This window comes from Eublepharis macularius, chromosome 19 (genome assembly GCF_028583425.1).
Source record: "Eublepharis macularius isolate TG4126 chromosome 19, MPM_Emac_v1.0, whole genome shotgun sequence".
In the NCBI taxonomy this organism is placed as follows: domain Eukaryota; kingdom Metazoa; phylum Chordata; class Lepidosauria; order Squamata; family Eublepharidae; genus Eublepharis; species Eublepharis macularius.
The window spans coordinates 3,007,476-3,029,030 of NC_072808.1; the positions used below are offsets into that span (position 1 = coordinate 3,007,476).

At 43.5% G+C, this 21,555-nt stretch overlaps 1 protein-coding gene across 1 annotated transcript; it reads left to right on the forward strand.

Moving 5' to 3' along the window:
* The first annotated feature begins 4,627 nt into the window (after nucleotides 1-4,627).
* LOC129346010 (keratin, type II cytoskeletal 6A-like) lies at nucleotides 4,628-18,726 on the forward strand. The gene is made up of 9 exons (XM_055003258.1): nucleotides 4,628-5,255; nucleotides 8,421-8,635; nucleotides 9,444-9,504; nucleotides 10,262-10,357; nucleotides 11,828-11,992; nucleotides 13,530-13,655; nucleotides 15,164-15,384; nucleotides 17,148-17,182; nucleotides 18,110-18,726. The coding sequence occupies exons 1-9, from the start codon at nucleotides 4,704-4,706 to the stop codon at nucleotides 18,376-18,378; spliced, it is 1,740 nt and encodes a 579-aa protein (XP_054859233.1). The 5' UTR covers nucleotides 4,628-4,703; the 3' UTR covers nucleotides 18,379-18,726.
* Nucleotides 18,727-21,555: the final 2,829 nt, after the last annotated feature.

Sequence of the window (21,555 nt, forward strand, 5' to 3'; positions counted from 1 at the left end):
TATTTGTCCAGGGGCAACTCCAGGTTTATGGGAATCCTGAGAAAAGTGAATTTTGATGCTCCTCCCTAGCATACCACTACTCCTATCACCTCCTCCTCCACCACCCATCATCTTCTTCTTGACAGGTATGGGAACAGTGATAGATGATAGGGCCCTCCTGAAGCTCTCAGGATTTGGTAGCTGCCCCATAATGTCAGCCTCTGACATCAGCCCACTCCCAAGTCATTAGGCAGCACATTTTGTTTTTAAAACACATGCTAACACTTATTAAAACAGCAGACAGTAGACATTATCTTGGAAGACGGACTCCGCCTGAGCAGAAGACAGGAGCTGATGTGACTCAGGGGTGCATCATTTTTTTTTTAAAGTGTGTATTTTTCTTCCACGCTACTTTTTTTCAAATGCAAAATTAAGCAGATTGGATCAATTAATTGACCGAATTATCCCTTAAAACTCATATGATTAATCAACTAAGATTTCTTAGATTCCTGAGAGTCAGTTGTTATATAGAAATTGGAATATTGGATTAGAATTAGGAAACACATCATGAAACGCACTGGGGCTAAATCCACACTTACCCGGCACAGCTCTAAGCAGGCGGAGTGAGAGCGTCTTTCTGGCGCGTTTTATGACATCGCACCACGAGAGCGGCATGATGGTCCGATGACGTCATAAATCATGCCAGAAAGACTCTCTCACTCTGCCTGCTTAGCGCTGTGCCGGTAAGTGTGGATTCGCCGTGGGTGACCTTGGCTCAGATTTCCTCTTAATCTAACCTACTTCCAAAGGGTTGTTTTGAGATAAAGTGGAGCGGAGGACAACCCAACAAAGGACCCATCAGGGCTCTCAGGGCCAAGTTCAATTTGGAGGGGGGGTTGACAACTTGACAAGTTAAAAAAAAAACTACGCAAGCTATGTGTGTTAGAAATAAATTCTATTAAAACTAGCAACGGCAACAGTTGATCAGGCTCTCTTGTCCCTAGTGCCAAATTTAAGACAATTTCAAGCCAGGAAGGAGACAAGATTCCAGGGCTCTTCAGAAACAAGCGGCAGCTTTTATTTATTACAAAATATGCAACACACATACACACTCACCCGAATGACTGGCCAGGAGAGAGCTTATGAAAGATCTCTCGTAAGAATCCAAATGGCTGATTGATCAGGAGAGAATATCTTGGAGGGATATTCAGAAATGTCTAGCTTTTATACTCCTTACTTCTTTTTCTCCATCTCTGCCTTCTTGTCAAAGAGGGTCTTGCCATGTGGTCTTGCCTTATATAGTCTTCCGGTCATCAGTTCAGGCCCTGTGGCTCAAAGGTGTGACCTTGCCTCCTGGCCTAGTGACCCAGTTGGGTGATCTTAATTAGAGATAGGCATGAATCGGGGGAAAAACAAACCATGTGGTTCGTGGTTCGTCAAATTTCACGAACCATGAACTTTCACAAACCTGCCCCTGGTTCACAAACTGGTTTGTCTGGTTCATGAAAATGTCACATCCAGGTCAGAAAATCATCACTTCTGGGTCAGCAGAAGGTCTGCAAGAAGTCCATCCCCTGTTGCCTACGAAACTGATTGATTGGCACCAGTCTGTCTGCAGTGACGAACCAAAAAATGAACCAAACGAACCAGCCTAAAGTTCATGTTGGTTCGTCAGAAATGGGATCTGACAAACTGCTGGTTCGCAAACCATGAACCGACCTGGTTCGTGCTTAATTTTGGTTCGTATTTTGGTTTGTGCCCATCTCTAACCTTGACTCGTAGTTGTTTTGTTTGTTGACCTGCATCTTGCTCATGTTCTTTAAGACCCCCTTCCAGCAGGGAGCTGACAATGGCATTTTTTAGTCACTAGAGTAAAGGTCATCTGGAGACCTTTTTGCTGCTGGTATCTTTTACTCTTTTCATCCCATGCCTTCTTTTAGCCTCGCACACTCAGCGCACACTGACACTCTCATCCTTTCTCCCATTAATTCTCTCGTGTCTACACCTGGACAAGATTGAGTGGGGGAGGGCAGGTACATAGAAATATTTCTCAAGCTGCCAGCTGCTCTTTATTCATTGTGAAATCTTCCACTCAGCTCACAAGAAGCTAAATCAAATGGACAGCCTATGCCACCCACTCCATATTGGAAAAATTCCATCCAAACTTGTGCTTTTACATGTTTCACAACTTCTGGCCTGTTAGCTAATAGTGGGCCAAAATTTTATATTTGACACATGGACAGCTAGTAGAAAGGTGCCTCAGGAAAGAACAGCCACAGCGACAACAGCCCATTGGAGAGGAGCATTCACGTCTCCCTCCTTCATTACTTTTCCTTTCCAGTGACATCTGTGAGTGCTTACACCTTTTTTTTTTAAAGGTCAGCAATGATAGGTGTGTATTTTGCAAGCACACAAAATGCTGTCATCTAATAGGGTTGGAAATGTTCTTCAGCTTTGTTAAATTACAGTTTGAACACCATGGACCAAGCAAACTCCCTAATAGACACACAATTCCCTTACATAATTTTACCTCCTGTCAACTTATAGGTGTGCATTGTAACACAGAGATGCTGAGTTGGCAGGATGCTCCTAAAAGAATATAATTTGGCCTGTTGGATCAGACCAAAGTTTTGCTTAGTCCAGGGTCCTGTTTGCTCACAGTGGTCATCAACAGGGCTTTTTTTCAGCAGGAACGCGGTGGAACAGAATTCTGGAACCTCTTGAAAATGGTCACATGGCCGGTGGCCCCGCCCCCTGATCTCCAGACAGAGGGGAGTTTAGATTGCCCTCTGCACCACTGGAGCAGCACGGAGGGCAATCTGAACTCCTCTCTGTCTGGAGATCAGGGGGCGGGGCCACCAGCCATGTGACCATTTTCTCTGAGGGCAACCCACTGAGTTCCACCACCTTTTTCCCCAGAAAAAAAGCCCAGGTCATCAACCAGATGGAAACACACAAGCAGAGCATGGAAGCAATATCCATTGTCCAAGAACTGGGAAAACTTTTCCTCTGTGATTTTTTTCCTACTCCCTTTTAAAGCCATCTAAATGTGTGACCACCAGCACAGCTTCTGGCTGTGGATGCCATAAACAAATTACGTGAGGGCTGTCTGTTGTTCGTGTTTTGTGCACAGGCGGACAAATCCAAACTGTGTACTGAGAAAACTCAAACTTGCTTTCAGAACGACTCCTGAACACTAAGCAAAAACGAAGACGAAACATTTCAAAATTCTAAGCATTTTCCAAGTTGGCAGTCCAGATTTTGAATTATGACATAGCAATTAGGGTTCCCAGTTCCCTTTACCTTATCAACAGAAAGGGGGGGGGGCGGCACTTACTTTTTTGATATGCTCATGCCCGTGGTGCGATGACATCACTTCCAGGAGTGACATCATCATGCAGACCCCAGGAGTACTCCCAGGTGGCCTGTTCCTACGCCTTTCCTCCCCACCAGCTAGGTGAGTGTTGTCTACTGAAAAAGCCATCAGATATCACCAATGATATTTGTTATTCAGTATTTATTGGATATTTGTATAGCCAGAGGGCTGGATGCAACAATTTGCTCACATAAGGATCACAAATCTTCCCCTACTTCCCTCTCCCCCACAGATAGGTGATTCCCACAGTTACGGGAAGTAATAGTCATATAGCATAGAGGGCTGCAGTGAGGAGAGGAAAGAGGGTGAAATCACTGATGGAAAAGGCTGTCAGGGTAATTGAACCTCTTCCTTCTCCATGCAGGAATTACTGAACATGGGCCCCACAATCCCGCAGTGCACTGCGACAGAACCATTGACCCAACCCGGAGAATGCCTGGAATATGCATGCTATAAAAATGTACTGAGGATGGGGATGTAGTGTTAAATTTAAGAGTGATCATCAGTATTGTCTTGTTCAATTGGAATAAGCTCCTTTTTTGCATGCCTTATTATGAATTTAACTTCCAGTTTGTAGAATAGGTTTGTAAATAGGAGTGTTTGGGTAGCTAAAGGAGGGCGATGAGACTAGGCTATTTCCATGATAAATCTGATGGATCCCTCTAGGAACATGATTTCAGTGGCCATTTTAAGCTTGCCTTTGAAGGGGAGACAAGAAAATTGCACTCCTCAGGAGGAAATCTTTGCACCTGTAGAAAAATGCAGGCCTTTGGGTTCTTGGATTGATGTTTGAAAGCGATTGTGTCAGTGCCTGTGTGTGAAAACACATTACGGGGACTACAACATTTCCTGGATCCCCTTTAGATTTGTGCATTGGTTATTCTGCATGTCCGTCCTTGCCTCGAATTTTTTGGGAGGAGATTGGGCAACAGGGCACCTGGTTTCACAGGAAAGCCTATCTACCTTCTCGTTTGCCAGTGAGAGTACAAATTGAACTCATTAACATCGTCTTCAGAGGCCAGGGAAGGTGATAATTATTTCAAAATGGTATAGTAATGCTTGCTTAGAAATGAAATTGGTACAGTCGTTCAGATTCCCCCCCCCCCTCTTTTTGAGATGGGTGTGTATGTCTGGGTGATGTCACCATTCCAGTAGCCTCAGGCATGCCCAGCCCCGTTAATCACAACGATGATCCACAATGTTCACAACCAATCCCACTTCCTCAAGAATATAAATAAAAGAAGAGCCCTTAAGTCCTGCAGAATACAAATACACTGGTCTGCTTCCATTGTGTGCTCTCTCTCCCCTTCTGCATTTTCATTCTTTCATTTGCTGCCTTTCTCCAAAAATGGCTTATCAATCCTCTGTAAAGATTCAGAAGAAAGGCTTCAGCAATTCCTCTGCCATCATTCCTAACTCGTGCCGCACCAGTTTCAGCTCCAGCACTATGTCCAGAAGTGGAGGTTGTGGTGTTGGTGCTGGTTTGGGTAGAGTTGGTGGAGGTGGCGGCGGCGGCTTCGGCAGCCGAAGCCTCTACAGTCTAGGTGGATCTAAAAGGATCTCTGCTGGTGGTGGTGGTTCCTGTTTCGGCAGTGGCGTTGGTGGTGGATATGGGTTTGGTGGCAGCTATGGGTTTGGTGGTGGTGCTGGTGGCGGATATGGGTTTGGAAGTGCCGTAGGTGGGGGAAACTATGGCTTTGTCGGAACTGGTTTCGGCGGAGGCAGAAGCGGTGCTGGTTTCCCAGCTTGCCCACCTGGTGGAATCCAAGAAGTGACTATCAATCAGAACTTGTTGGCGCCTCTCAACCTGGAGATTGACCCCAACATCCAGAGAGTCCGTAAAGAGGAGGGGGAGCAGATCAAGACACTCAACAACAAATTTGCCTCCTTCATAGATAAGGTGAGTAATAAATGCTTTCTCTTATGTCACTAGCATGAAGAGTTGAGGATGCAATCGGATGTGTCCTGCTACAACTCCTACAGGGTCACCTGCTGCTGTTCATATTAAACTGTGGGCCCAAGTAACATGTTCAGTACATGAATTCCAACATCTTATTAGTTCTGTTCCTATGCCTCTATAATGCCCGTATGTTGCAGGTGAACCATATCTTGACATGGGAATAAAGTGACTGAAAAAGTTTATACAGCACTTACCAAATGTTACTTTTTTTTAAAAAAATTGAAAGCGGGTTTTGAATGTTTCTGTTTGGAAAGAATTGGAGTATTCTGAAAGAAGAAAAATTAGAAGGTTACTGAAATGTCTCAGAGGTACGTGACACATCCTTTCAATTGTTTAACTTCAGTGTGGCAGGCTAGTTTTCAAGGCAAATGACCAGGAACTATGAAGTCATTTGGCAACAGCTCTAACCCAGCAGTTAATACAGACATTATCTGAGTACAGCTCAGAGGTCTTATTTACAGGTGATACATTGCAAGGTTGGAGGAAGAGAGGAGTCATGACTCATAAGTAGTAGTGACGGAAACAGGAGGGTCAGGTAGCAGCATTGAGAGAATATGCTTGTGCAATTCAAAATTTCATTCATTCATTCATTCATTCGTTCGTTCGTTCGTTCGTTCGTGTCCATAATTTGCCTCAGTACAAAGTCCAGGGGCAGGCAACAAGATAATAATTGTAATAATAATAACTGCGCTTATATACTGCTCTTCTAGACAGATTAGTGCCTCACCCAGAGTGGTGAACAAGTTAGCGTTATTATTATCCCCACAATACAGCTGGGGAACTGGGGCTGAGTGGAGTGGCTGACCCAAGGCCACCTACTGAGCTCATGACAGTAGTGGGATATTAAAAACCAGCTTTTAACTGTTTTGTTCTGTGCGTGTTTATTTGGAAGTAAATATGCAGAGGATTGCAGTCTAAAAATCCTGCTCAGAATTTAAATTAAGATCTATTGAATAGTCCCAATAGCGAGATGACTTTCAGTTGTCTGTCAGCTTAACTCACGTCCCAACAGCCCTGATGAATTAAAGATGTTCTTTTAAACTTCACTATACTTGGTAGAATTTCATAGGTGCGTTAGTAGCTCAAGAATACTTCCTTAACACTCTTCCTGTATGAGCATTTAGCAAATCGTATAGATAAGAATGGGCTCTTGATTAGACCTGCACTTCTTTTGCTATTAATTAAAATCATTATGAAAATAGGGTGTTTCATTATTATTATAATTATATGAATGTGAAACAAATTCCCCATCTAAACAGCATATGTGGAAAAAATACTTTTCCCCCCTTTCCTTCTTTTCCATTTTCTGCAGGCTTGCCTTTCTCTGACTCTGTTGCTTTCACTTTTCCAAGGAAGCTAGCCTTTTCCTAATAAGGACATAAGCTGCTTTCCTTAAGGGGAGGGAAGAGAGAAAGGCCATTGGCTTTCTTGAAACAATGCCTTTTGGAATTAATAAACAGGGACAAAAGAAATGAAATGAAATCCCATGCACAAAATGCAGCATTAAAAATTCCTGCAGGAGCTTAAAAACAGCCTAAACGCAATGCACCTTAAAACAGGTCACAGGAAATAGTTCTCAGGCCAAAGCATACTAAACAATAGATTTAACAGACCAACCATTCAGTTCAAAGCCTAGGTTAAAAGAAATGATTTCAGTTAGCCTGGTGCCAGCAGGAAACTGGAGGGCGTATTCACTCACTCAGGGCCAAGCTACACATGACGAATGACACTTGAATGGCAAGTGGATTGAGTGGAGGGCAAGTGAACAGGGAGAAATACACTTGCCATTCAAGTGTCATTCGTCATGTGTAGCTTGGCCCTCAGGGTCAGGTGACTTCTATGGTCCTGTCTAGAGGTATTTTGGACCATGCACAGGTTCTTCTACTAGCTGGTCAAGGCTGTTGCATACAGCCAGACCTTTGCTAGACTTTTCAGTGCCGGAGCAACTTTTCTGGATGGGCCATCCACTTATCCATTAGGCCTTTCTGCCTGGTAAAGCAGTGTTATGTTGTGGCACAAGCAGTTTTCTTTTAGACAGAGAAGAAAGAGGTTTGTGTTTAAATGCCTACGCTTGATTTCAGATTTGTTTCAGCTCTGTTACAGATTACTGTGATCAAAACCTTATTACATTGTTTGATCAGATGTCCTGTGCTCTTGATTGTATGTGACTTACAATAGATAATCCACCTTGAGCCTCATTGAGAAAGTGGGATTAAAGATAGATAGATAGATAGATAGATAGATAGATAGATAGATAGATAGATAGATAGATAGATAGATAGATAGATAGATAGATAGATAGATAGATAGATAGATAGATAGATAGATAGATAGATAGATAGATAGATAGATAGATAGATAGATAGATAGATAGATGTCGGCATGGAGACTCTCTATGCAATGTGAAGGGTACACACGATAAGCAATGCTAGGCTGTAGTCTATGCTTGAAGCTATCATGTAAAATATTTATTTTACCTAAAATATTTATAAACCCACATTCCTTCCAAATAACTGGGACACAAGGCAGGTGATAGCAATAAAATTAATGTATTCTAAGAACAGCAGAATTAAAACAACCAGCAGGGGGAAAAACCCTGTCTCATCTCAATGACCAATAGCTCTACTACAGTTACAAAGTTGTTGTACAACCCCTCCAAAATTGCAATGGAGACATAAATCTTTTAATTTCCTGGAGGGAGGGGGGGTCCACAACATAGAAGAAGAAGCCCACAAATGGGCAGCAGCAGAATGTATCCTTGATGGCATCGGGAGGGACTACAAAAAAACATTGCTGAGCTGGGTGGAGCATCTTCCTTTCCTCCACCTGAAGGCCATAAGATGATTCGCATGAAGTTTTTCCTTTTCTGTCTCACATTGTTCCATAATTTAGCTCAGCACTGAGTCTATTCCTGCTGAACTCCAATTTATCTAAGAGAATTTTTAAAATTAATTCCAGAATTGAAAAACATGCAGTTTACTACTACAACTTCCCCTTCCTTGTTTATGTACAGGGATGCTCATGGATGCCTTGATAAAACACTACAAAAAAGCAATTTTCTTGTGATCATGGGATTAGTAACATTTTAGATCTTTTTGCTTCCAGGTGCGTTTCCTTGAACAACAGAATAAAGTATTAGAAACCAAGTGGGCGCTTCTTCAGGAACAAGGACAGAAAACTGTCAGAAATGACATTGAACCTTTCTTTGAGGTTTACATCAACAACCTCAGGAAACAGCTGAATAACTTGGAGAATGACAGAGGGAAGCTGGCTGGAGACTTGAATAGCATGCAAAACCATGTGGAGGACTACAAGAACAAGTAAATCTCTCTCTTACTGTTTTCTTCTTCTTCCTCTGTACTTCTTTTCCATTTCTGCATGGGTTCTAAAAACAGTTTAGGGGGAAAAACAGCAAATGGCTGTTTTATTTATCACAACTTGCCCACTACTCAAAATGACAGTCAGTTCATGTGTAATGTCTATCGGGACCGCCTCTCCCTGTACGTTCCCTGGAGATTGCTCCGATCAGCGAATAAACATTTACTTGTGGTCCCCGGCCCTAAGGAAGCCCGCCTCGCTTCAATCAGGGCCAGGGCCTTTTCAGTCCTGGCCCCAGCCTGGTGGAACGCTCTGTCAATGGAAACCCGGGCCCAGCAGGACATATTATCGTTCCGCCGGGCCTGTAAGACAGAGCTGTTCCGCCAGGCGTTTGGTGATTGAAGGGGGCGGTGCCATGTCGGCCTCCCACCTTTGGGGTGGGGAAGGTTCTCCCCACCACTGCACTTTGTTAATTTGTTTTATTATTTGTATATTGATTTTAGTTTTTGTTTTTATCTATTTTAACTGTTCACCGCCCAGAGCCCCTGGGGATAGGCGGTATATAAATTGAATAAATAAAATAAAATAAAAATAAAGTCACATATCACCAACCTCGAAAGTCCCTGTCCAGGAATGCCCCAAGTCACCTACCCTCTTGTGATACTAACATTAAAGGTTAGCCATCACCTTTAGTTCCACCATCCAAAGAATAAGATGGGAAACAGCAACTCAACCAAAACTCCTTTGAGAGAGGCCACCTACGCTCACTTACTTGCTAACCCTCCCCCCCTTTGTTTCTCTTCCTAATAGATATGAAGATGAGATCAACAGGCGTACAACTGCCGAGAATGATTTTGTAACCCTTAAGAAGGTGAGTGTCTCTGGTCACCCCCAATTCTGTTCACTGTTTTTCAGGAGCGATAATTTCACGGGAGATCTTTCTTTAAGGCAGTGTTAGTGTGGGAGCATCTGTCCCCCAAATAGTTTATATCTTTGCAAAGAAAACGACAGGTTCACAAAATAGTGGGGTATTGCTGTTGTCAAGAAGTGATTGGTTATGCAAGTGTCCATCTTTTAGCGGGGGGGGGGAGGTAAGGTTCTATCAGCACTTTTACTCTTAAACATTCCAGAGTAGGAAAACTCAGCTTCTAAGCTATTTCAAAATTTTGAAACAATGATCAAAACATGGGGAAGGTGCCACTTATGATTAGTGATGTCATAAGTATTGTGCAATAGATGCCTGGAATGGTTGTAAAATAGAAGAGTCCAGTAGCACCTTTAAGACTAACCAACTTTACTGTAGCATAAGCTTTCGAGAATCACAGCTCTCTTCATCAGATGCATGTGACGCATCTGACGAAGAGAACTGTGATTCTCGAAAGCTTATGCTACAGTAAAGTTGGTTAGTCTTAAAGGTGCTACTGGACTCTTTTCCATTTTGTTATTTTGCTATTACAGACTAACATGGCTAACTCCTCTGGATCTATGAAATGGTTGTGTACCTGCATTCCCCATAGAGCACACTAACTGAAAAACTAACACTAATTAATGCATAAAATGGGTCACTCTTTCTCCATTATACCTTCTTCCTTTGTTTCTGATCATCAACAATAAATTGCCCTTTTTAGGATGTGGATGCTGCCTACATGAACAAAATAGAACTTGATGCCAAGGCAGATTCCTTGAAGGATGAGCTCTGCTTTTTGAGAGCCCTGTATGAACAGGTAAGGAGGACCCGTCCAATTCTTTTTCATTTTGGTTCTGTGCCATATCGTTAGAATGTATAGACTGAGCAAAAGACGAGCTGGCCATGAGAATTATTGGCTTGTATCTAGCCACTGCACTCTGCAAAATTTTCTTTTCCTCTAGGCTTGGAGCCTTCCTCCCATAGAAGTGGCTTTTCTGTTACAGGAGGAACCAGTTCTGTTGGAAGAAGGCTCCATAGGCAAGAGGAAGACTTCAAACTTTGCTGAACAGTATGGTAGGATACAAGCTCTTATTCTGCCGTGGAGAGCTGTCGGGTATTATTTAGGGTTCGCTGGACAGCGCCAAGAAAGGTGTCGATTTAGAGTTATCAATTGACTATAGTTGTCTCCCAACTATAGGCAGATTTTGCCTGGGTTAAATTTGCTTGGGTAAGTAAATGCAAAAGAAGCAAAGTGGAGAGAACTAGCAATATTTTGCACACCAACAGTGCTGCCGCTGGGTTTCTGCTACCATGGAATCTGAGACTATTTTGGAGGTTCCAGCTCAAGCAAAATTTCTGGAGAACTTCAAAGGGAATTAAGAATTTCAAAAAGATGCTTTGGCCATGAAGCTTCACACGTTCAGCATGGTGGTTAATAAATACTGATATTACATGAAAAATTAATTGATCTTCCCAAACATATCAGAGCAATAACACCCACCTTTGTAAATGTGTAGGATAAGCAATGTAAAATGCAAAAATAAATGTACATATTCAGGGTGATGCCCATTCTATCAGTCAAATGAAATACTTCATAAATGGAATTCAGCATCCTGCAGATATCATAGTGCCAGTTTCTCTTTCGAGAGGGAGAAAAGCTGGAATTTCAACAAGACAGGAAATTAACTGTTGGATTTCCAATAGTTACAGTGTGAGGTTTAAGTGTCCCGTCAGCTCCTTCATTCCATTTCCTATCATTGGTACTGTTTTATTATTCTGCTCCCAGCAGTCCACGTAGTTCCTGTCATCATCATATATTTTTTCTTTATCCATTTCCCTGACATCTTATAAAAACTCCAAATTCTTTCAAAACAAAAATCTTAGAAGCAGAATACATTATACAGAATTATCAAGTAAATGCAAGTTTACTAACTTTGTATGATTTGATACGATTGAGAGAAACTGTTGTTGTGTTCAGAATGTTTCTAGAGGATATAATGCAGGGATTTTTTTCAGCTGGAATGTGGTGGAATGGAGTTCCGGCACCTCTGAAAACGATCACATGGCCAGTGGCCCCGCCCCCTGATCACCAGACAGAGGGGAGTTTAGATTGCCCTCCGCGATTTAAATGGCGATTTAAACTTTAAAAAACTCCCCCCTTGTTCCAGCTGACCCAAAGTGATGTCATTGTGCAGTCCGGGGAGCTGAGTTCCACCACCTCTTTTCCCAGAAAAAAAGCCCTGATATAATGTATTTTTCTAATGGGATATTCCTGTCTCATCTTCAGGAACTTGCACAAATGCAGGCCCAAATCACCGACACTTCTGTGGTTCTGTCCATGGACAACAACCGCAACTTGGACCTTGATAGCATCATTGCTGAAGTCAAAAGTCAATATGAAGAGATTGCAAACAGGAGCAGAGATGAGGCTGAGTCTTGGTACCAAAGCAAGGTAAATCACCATGAAATAAGAAGAAAACTCTAGAATTCATTTCTAAAGAAGCTCCAAGAGGCTAGCAGGATTGCCAGAGGGCCACGTTGCACCCAAGCGGCAAGGCTGAGGCAGAGGGCAAACCACCTGGAAGTGGCAGATGCAAGAATTGCTAGGAGGACAGAAAGGGGAGGAGCAGAGGAGAGGCTTAGCATTATGCCATCTGCCCCTTGCAGTTGTCACTCACTACCATTCCTGGATGGTGGCAGAGGAAAGATGTTTTCCCCTCCTTCCTAGGTACCAGCTGCTGCTGGGCATCAGTGTCACATCTTGGTGAGACAATTTTAGGGCATAGGGCCAAATCCTCTGGCTTCACCCTGGGTGGCAGGGACCACCAGGGCATGCCTGGACAGGTGCCACACCTCCTGCCCTTCCATGGTGCTCAGCAGGCAGCCTGCAGATGCATACCATCCAGTGGTGAGGGGCCATTTGATACAGTAGAACCATTGCTCTTATGCTGTGCCAATGATCCGACGGCTGTAATCAATAAAGTTGTGACCCATTTAGATCAACCAATGGTGTATTCCTTGCCGGGGAGCACTTAGCCTACACGGATGCAATTCTATCATTTATTTAAATTTTTAGGAGTGCAGTAAATCTTAGCCTGGTCCATATGTTGGTACAATGGTGGCTGCTGTGGTAACAGGTAGCTTGTCTGCATAGTGTGGCTGGTTCCCACACAAGTTGTACACCACCACTGCCTTTCTGAGAAACTCAATATTAATTAAGGAAACAACATTAAATAATACATTGGGCGCAGAGATGAATTAAAGAAGAGAAAGGCATTATCAGGGACAGGTCTATTTCAGAGGTTTAAGATGTCTCAGTGGCCAGGAAGAAACAGTTCTTTCTGCTGAGGGCAGGCCAGCTCAGCTGGTGATAAATACAGCCTACCAGCCACGGACTGCAGTCTGCTTCATGCTCCACAAGGCAGTCCCAGGGCAGCAGTAACGTGGCATATTTTTTGAGCTTCTGACGGGCTTGCGGGTTGCATCCACTGTGATAGTCACAGGTTAGGGAGACCCGCCTTCCAGAGCCCAGTGCCAAATCTTCAGCACCAAAAATCGAAGGTCATCATTTCTCCTTCTCCTTAACTATATTCACGGTTGTGCAGTCATTGCAGAGTATCTTACTCCTGTGTGTTATGCCATGACCACTTCTGCTTGTGTTCAATAACACCAGTGCGGCTGGTTTGGTAGATCAAATAACAAGTTATAAATGTTTTAAAATTTAGAAACTTTGCTGATAAAAATTTACAGAATATTTTTGCTCTGTTGTTGAATATTATGGAGTTTCACTTTTCTACCTCCAGTATACTGAATACTTCACTAGTTCAAAAAAAAAAGAAAAGAAAAAGGAGAAGCATATGCCCTCATACTGGATCCTATGCTGTTTAAAAGGATTATTATACATACTGAGTTAAAAGAGTAATTTTTTTCTCTGAATAAAATAAATATTAACATTTTGATGGCGTTTTTATCCCCCTTGCATATATCAGTATGAAGAGCTCCAGGCTTCTGCTGGAAGACACGGAGATGACCTCCGCAATACGAAGCATGAGATTGCTGAAATCAACCGACAAATCCAGAGACTGCGGGCTGAGATTGACAACGTGAAGAAGCAGGTAAGAGTCTCACGAAAATGCTCGTGTAAAAATACGTCTAGCGTTAGGCAAGAAAGCAAACTATTCTTCCGTCATTCATACTACACCATGGAGCTGAGCCCATCCATGGACAACAACTGTAGACAGGACCAAATGTTGTGGATAGTCCACTTTATATGCACTAGAGCCCCCACTTTTTTATAGCAGCTCCTCCCTCAGGTGAGAGAGACACCATGTTTAAAAGTTTTTAGGAGGACTTGCCAGGCCATTTTATTTACTAGAGTTTTGATAGGGTGTAATCTGAAGGCTTTTCCTTAGAGAAGGGGGTAAACTGGGATTTGACTGTACTTCCTATGTTTTTAAACTTGACACTGTAAGCCACCTGGACCCACAAGGGAGAGGAGGCATAGTAAAAAATATTTTGATTCTATCAGCTGTGACTGAAGCACCATCTTTCTCCTTCCTTAGACGTGGCTGATCTGGCCACAACGATCCGTACTTTTATAACCTTATGGCTGGATTACTGTAACATGCTGTGTATTGGGCTGCCCTTGAAGACAACTGGAAGCTGCAACTGATCCAACCTGGTTATTTTCAGGGGCAGCCAATGGAGAAAAATATTGTTTATTTTGAAACATTTACACTCACCTGATGGGGTATACAAGATCGTATTTATCATTTAGAGTTTCCATTCCATCCTTCATCTCAGTCATAGAGTTGTATCGCCCCAAGAACCATACAACAGCATCGCCGTTCGGACCATGGTTCGAATATTACCATCAGCACTGTTGATATTCTGATGACAGAAAAATTTAGTTGTGTGGTTCTCTTCACACAGAAGTGCAATATGAAGGGAGAGATGGGAAGGTTGCCCGTTGTTGTCCCACCATAGATACAAGTAAAACCATTGGTTATATTTTTTTATATAGCATTCTGAAAATGATGCTTTTTGGAGTAACAAACACAAGACTGGTCCCTTTCCCAAGGCATTTGCAATGCAATCAGATGTAATTGACATGTTATATCCATAAAATTTAGCTATCTTAACAGTATAAGATGAATGAATGAATGAATGAATGAATGAATGAATGGATGGATGGATTTATTTCGGTCCACAACCAGCTTTAAACTAATAAAATAAGACATTCTCTTATTTGGTAAGTATTATATAAGTTAAAACTTCAGTTAAAATAATACAAATATAAATATTATCAAATCTAATTAGCATACAGTATAAGATATATAAGGTTATTCTCTGTTGTGTGCAATGTTCAGCCGTGGAGTGCATACTGATATCATTCATAGAATGTGACTGCTCATATCTCTCTCATTTGCCGCCTGTTGTGTTAGCTTAACCTTGATATGTTTAATTGGCTCTGATAATATGACCTTGTATCTGTAATTCATTCTCAGTTATATCGTAACTCCTATGAAACATCAATAGGATATGCTGTAAATCTTAGAATCAAAAATAAAAATTGGAAAAAATGTAATAAGACACTTCTCTCCCCCCCCCCCTGCCCTTATAGTGTGCCAACCTGCAGGCATCCATTGCGGAGGCAGAAGAGCGCGGGGAGCTGGCCCTCAAGGATGCAAGGCAGAAACTGGCAGAGCTGGAAGATGCTCTTCAGAGAGCCAAACAGGACATGGCTCGGCAGATGAAGGACTACCAGGATTTGATGAACACCAAACTATCTCTGGATATCGAGATCGCCACCTACAGGAAACTTCTGGAAGGAGAGGAATGCAGGTCAGTGACACAGTCTTAGAAACTGGGTTCGTGCTTGTACTCCTTTTTAGCTAACTCAGAACAACTAGTGTTTCTGGCTTCTATATTCCTAGTCACTGCAGTACATTAAAATCCCATTTTTACATTACATCTTCCCCATTCTGATTCTGGCAGTAAAAGGATCTGCTACGAAGGGCCATATAAACCCATGGCTGGACCCCTTGGCTTTCAGGTATCTCAGACCACCACCTTTTTTCTTTGATTGCCCTTGGCCATGTGTTCTGCACATATGGCCTATATGCAGGTCTCTCCGATTATTTATCTAAAGTAGGTAAAGGTAAAGGTAGTCCCTTGTGCAAGCACCGAGTCATTACTGACCCATGGGGGGACGTCGCATCACGTTTTCTTGGCAGACTTTTTATGGGGTGGTTTGCCATTGCCTTCCCCGTCATCGACACTTTACCCCCAGGAAACTGGGGACTAATTTTACCAACCTTGGAAGGATGGAAGGCCAAGTCAACCTTGAGCCGGCTACCTGAACCTGGCTTCTGCCAGGATCGAACTCAGGTCGTGAGCAGAGCTTGGGCTGCAGTACTGCCACTTACCACTCTGCGCCACGGGGCTCTATTTAGCTATTTATCTAAAATAGCCTATGTATAAGGCACCTGGACTATTTTAATGACTGTTTTAAGATTATTGATTTTATAGTTGATGATTAATTTATTGTATTTTATGGATGTTGTGAGCCACCCTGAGCCTATTCGTGGGGAGGGTGGGGTATAAATCAAATAAATAAATAAATGGCCCCTCCAGCACTTCGATCTGTCACCTTTCATAACTCTGAAAACTGGAATAGAGATATGGACAAGGCACACAATATTGCAGAGTGGTAATGTTTATAAATACAAATACAGTATGAGAGTATATATATGGATACATAAATATGTACAAGTCTTGCTACGGCGCAGAGTGCCAAATGCCTTTAACCATCAGCACTCTAGGGCACAGGTGACAGCGCCACTGAAATAAAATATTGACGTGCCCCTAGTCTCTTTGTGGCCCCTAGGCTTCAGCCTGGTCGGCCTTATGAATGATACGGCCCTGCTGTCATGGAGTTCAAACGAAGGAGGACTTGTGCTCCGGAAGCTATGAAGCACTGGGGAAAACTGTTCCCACAAAAACACACTTCGCGGAATGGTGTTGTGGAAAACACAAGCTCCAACAACCTTGCCAATGAACCCTGTGCACGAGATAACTGAAAAGGGGTGGGATATAAGAAATTGATTCTACATTGTGGTTAGCAGAAAAATTCTCATAGGAGCTCAGTCCAGATGCCATAGTTCCATCTAGCCAATTCTAGCTCTTTTCCACTTTGTCCAAAAGGCGAGGGCTCCATTTTTCCAACATGCAGGTTCCTGCTTTGCGGCTGCAGCCATGCAGTTCTCTTTAGCACTGACCAATAATTCAGATAACTTGAATGGTTTTTTCCTTAGGGAAAAGATCCAGTGCAAACGACTTTGCGGTCTATGAAGGCCATGTCAGGCATTCATTCAAGAGTTTCAGGTTACTAACTGAAGAGTCTACTATGGACTGATAGAATTTGATAGAAGGCCAGATAAACATATATGTACCACACAACTGCCTATCTAAGGAGGAATTCAGGCTCTGCCAAATGAACTAGGGCTGCCCTCTGCTATTTTGGCTAATTGGTTAAAGACAGTGCTATCCCTTTTGAACCATCGTCAGATGTTTGAATTCTCATCTCCCTGTTTTTTTCCTGGCAGGTTGGGAAATGATCAAGCCAACTCAGTCAACATCTGTAAGTATCTTGCGCAATATTCCTGTTTGGGGGCTCACATCTATGCAAGAAGGTTTCCTTGGTCCTGCTTGCATGGACCGAAGGGTACTGCCACTGTCCCATATTGTCACACGTTTCCCCCATCCATAGATGTCTTATATGTGGCCCAGAGGGCCAAGGGGAAAAGGAATCCAGAGCAAACCAAGCTGAGCAGCTCCTGCCAAGTCACAAGACAAACAAGCCTATATGAAGAATAAAATTTGTGGTGGGGTATTGGCTTTCATGAGCCACAGCTCACTTGGTATCTGAAGAAGTGAGCTGTGACTCAGGAAAGCTCATACCCTACCACAAATGATGTTAGTCTTATAGGTGATACTGGTCTCTTACTCTTTCCTACTGCTACAGACAGACTAACTGAAGAAGTGAGCTGTGGCTCATGAAAGCTCCTACCCTACCACAAATTGTGTTTGTCTTATAGGTGCTACTGGGCTCTTGCTCTTTCCCCCCTTTTAAAGCTATCTGTGCTTGCAGTGATCACTATGGGTCAAGCTACAAGTGACGAATGACACTTGCCTGGCAAGTGAACAGACTCACGTGTATTCCTCCCTGTTCACTTGCCATTCACTTGCGCTCCACTTGATCAAGTGAACTGGGAAGAATACACGTGAGTCTGTTCACTTGCCAGGCAAGTGTCATTCGTCACTTGTAGCTTGACCCTACATCAGCTGTCAGTGAATTCCACAATTTAATTTCACTAGTGCTGATTGCAGAGCTGCACTGATGCATAGCCTAACTCATGAGGCCGCCCTGGTTCAAGGGCCCACGTGCCTGACCTTACCCCTCTGTTTGCCTAGCATAGCAGGCCATGGGATCTTTCTCCTCCCATTCACTGATTTCACTCCACTGAGGGGCGAATTCTCAACGAGCCGTGTCCTTTTCTTTCCCCAGCGGTTGTGTCTTCGACTATGGGACGCAGTGGAGTTGCTGGCGGCAGTCTAGGCTATGGAGGTGGAAACAGCTTCGGCCTGGGAGGTGGAAGCGGATTCGGTGCTGGAGCAGGGTGCATGGGCCTTGGGAGTGGACTTGGTATGGGAGGAGGCAGTTTCAGTTCTGGGAGTGGAAGAGGCATCGGCGGAGGGGTGAGCCTTGGCGGTGGCAGCTGCTCTAGTGTGAAATTTGTCTCAACCTCCTCTTCTCAAAGAAGCAGCAGAAAGTAAAGTGCAAACTCCTTCAGCCTCTTCAAAAGAAATCTCCGCTGGTCTCTGGTGCTGAACTGGATCTCACCAACGTCTGTCATGCTACAAACAAACTTCTGCTACTACGGTGTTAAGAGCTTGTTTCGTCATACATGGCAAAACCCCAAACTCTGCTTTATGGACATTCCACTGAGCTCTGCTTTGATCACATTTTGCCCAAATATGCAACCTGTCCTCCTTTATTTTCCTCAGAATACATCCAGAATTTGTATAAACCAGACTACTGTTTGTTCTTGCTTAAGTTGTTTGGAGCCCCCCCTTCACTTTTTGTTTATTATTGTGTCCAATAAAAATGCATATTGTAATGTATAGTCTTGGCTGGTTATTTTGACACCTTCAGTCCAGTAAAGCTGCTATAGCACAGCACAGAGAAAGAGGCAGTTCTGCAGATATGAGAGGCCAACACCACGCAGGATTTGTATGTGATGGCAAAAATCTTGAACTGAGCTTGGTAACTAATGGGGTAGTCAATGAACTACATACATGCTCCACCTAGATCCTGCTAGTAATTAAGCTTTGGTGTTCTGCACCAGCTGGAATCTGAGTTGACTTTAAGAGAAGACCTATGTAGAGTGCACTACACGAGTCTAATCTCAATATTAACGTGGCACAAATCCAGGCAGCCAGATCAGCCACATCAATGCTGGGGGCCATCTTCTAGGCTGCGTTGAGCTATGCAGCTGCATTTACTTGCTTCAATAGCAGCCGTGCTGGATCTGTACAACCCCTAGGCTCTGAACCAAGCCACCCTCCCTGGAGCTTCATATTCCAAGGATGTGTTTGGAATTCTAAAATCCCTTGAAGCATTTGGGAATCCAGGAGCCATAAGTCTCTGCAGGTGGACCAGTGTAACGGTCCCCCCCTTTTTGGGGGGGGAAGGCTCTGTCAATTTCTCTTCTCTTCAGAGCCAGGGAGATCCCTGCTCTGAAGGTTTGTTAATTTCCTCTTTGCCTATGAAGGCTCTGTCAGTTTCACCTCCCCTTCTAAGAGGAGAAGAGGAAATAAACAAACCTTCTGAGCAGCCATCTCCCTCCTTCTGTACAAATTGACAAAGCCTTCTGATCTGGTGTGGGCCTGACACTATTTGAGAGAGGCCTAGGGCTGCCAAGGAAGCTATGGAATCCTGGGTTGGTTCGGATGAGGAGCATTCAGCATGGATGTTGAAGTCACTTAGAACAATCAGTCTGTGTGTCTTGACAAGTCGAAGCTTTATCACTGAGCCACAATCCCTCCACTCTGCTGTGGAAGCTCACTGAGAGCGGAACTACAAGTGACAAAAGGCACAGATTGGACACTTGTCAGCTTCCCTCAAGTTTTGATGGGAAATGTAGGCAGCTTGGCGGAATGTTGGACAAGTGACAGTTGAAAAGTCCGTTGGACAGCAGTCGGAGAGCCAAGCCACAAGACCAGGATGCCTACGTTTCCAATCAAAACTTGAGGGAAGCTGACAAGTGTCCAATCTGTGCCTTTTGTCACTTGTGGTCCCGCTCTGAGTGATCTTGGGCCAATCGCACACCCTCAGCCTAATCTACCTCACAGAGTTATTGTGAAGATAAAATGCAGACAAGGAGAATGACACCCAAGGTCACCCAGTCAAATGAGGTATATACGAAGTAACTACATAATAAATTTAGCTGAAGATGGGGTCAGAAAAAGGTAGGTTGGAGGTGGGTGGAAAGGGGAGAAGGAATGGGCTGAGTGAACAGCTCATGTCTGATCAACATCTTCAAAATGGTAAGATTGTCACACACATTCATGGTGAAATGTGTGGTAAAGCTACTCTGAAAGACAACATACAGAAACAAAAGTAAGAAAAAGTGATTTCGTCCCCAATTGAACTGGGAAAAGATATGTTTAATCTGTAGGAGGTCTTTCCTTCATAGGGTCGCCATAGGTCAGAGGCAACTTGACGGCACGTAACACAATCTGTAGGAATCTCTCTCTCTTAGATGTTTTATTTAGTTCTGTAGAATTGTTTTTGCAAGAAAGAGCGGGTGACTGGGAAGAGAACGAGATTGAGTCATTTGCCAGTTATAAGAACTCTCTGCACTTCTGAGAATCCAAAAGGCAGTTCCTCCCCCAGGCCTTAGGCTATTCTCAACAGAAGCAAGAGTGGAGCTTTCTGTGGGGGCTTTAGCAAAAACAAGTGAGTGAATGCAGCCCTCCTTATTTTGGGAGGATCTGGGAGACCCAGGTTCGAATCCGGCTTTGTTGTGGAAGCTTACTGGGTGACTTCAGGCCAGTCACACACTCTTGGCCTAATCTATCTCACAGCGTTGTTGTAAGGATAAAATGGCAAAAAGGAAAATTATGCTTTGATTCCATATGGGGTATATATAAAGTAAATAAATGATAAATATAGTGGAAGATGGGGGCAGAGAAAAGTAGGTTTGTTAGTAGGTGGAAGAGGGAGAAGGAAACTAGGAAAGTTGAGGATATGGGGACAGCAGGAGGAGAGGGAGAGGAAATAGTGTAGGGACTAGGGTACGGGGGAAATGAGATGCCCCCACAAGTCTTTAGACATCCCCCTCTATGTAACTGGGCCCAACGTGGCTGGCACCACACAACTTGGCTCAGCCCTGTGGCTAGCACCATGCAACTGGGCCAGACTTTTTCCAGGGAGAGGCTGCCTGGGGAAAGGAAAGCTGAAGACAGGAGAGCAAATAAAGGTAAGTTGGCTAAGAAGGAGAGGAAAGCAGGAAAGGCGGACCGGCTATGGGGGCTTTCAGGAAAGGGAAAGAAGAAATTGTAGGAAAGGGGGAAAAGAGATGTCGCTGTAAGTGCTTGTGGGTCCCCACCTTGTTATATCTAATTCTAAATATTCTCCCCATAATAGGACTGCCAAGCACTCACCAGGGGCAAAGGAAGCCCTGTCCTGGGCTGGCTTCCATTTTCACCACCACTCAGAGTAATGGTGAATTTTTTTTAAAAAAAATGGCAGTTGATCCAATGGCATGGCTGAGTTTTACCACAGAATTTGTTGAGGTAAGAAATTAGAGATGGAAAATGTGTAGTGAGACCACATTCTTCATGGGCTTCAGTGAGTTTAATAATAAAACACTTCCGTCTTGCCTGACAGCTAAAGTACAGGTAGAACTCATTAACATTGCTAGTTCCCAGGAGAGGTAATTGTTCTTA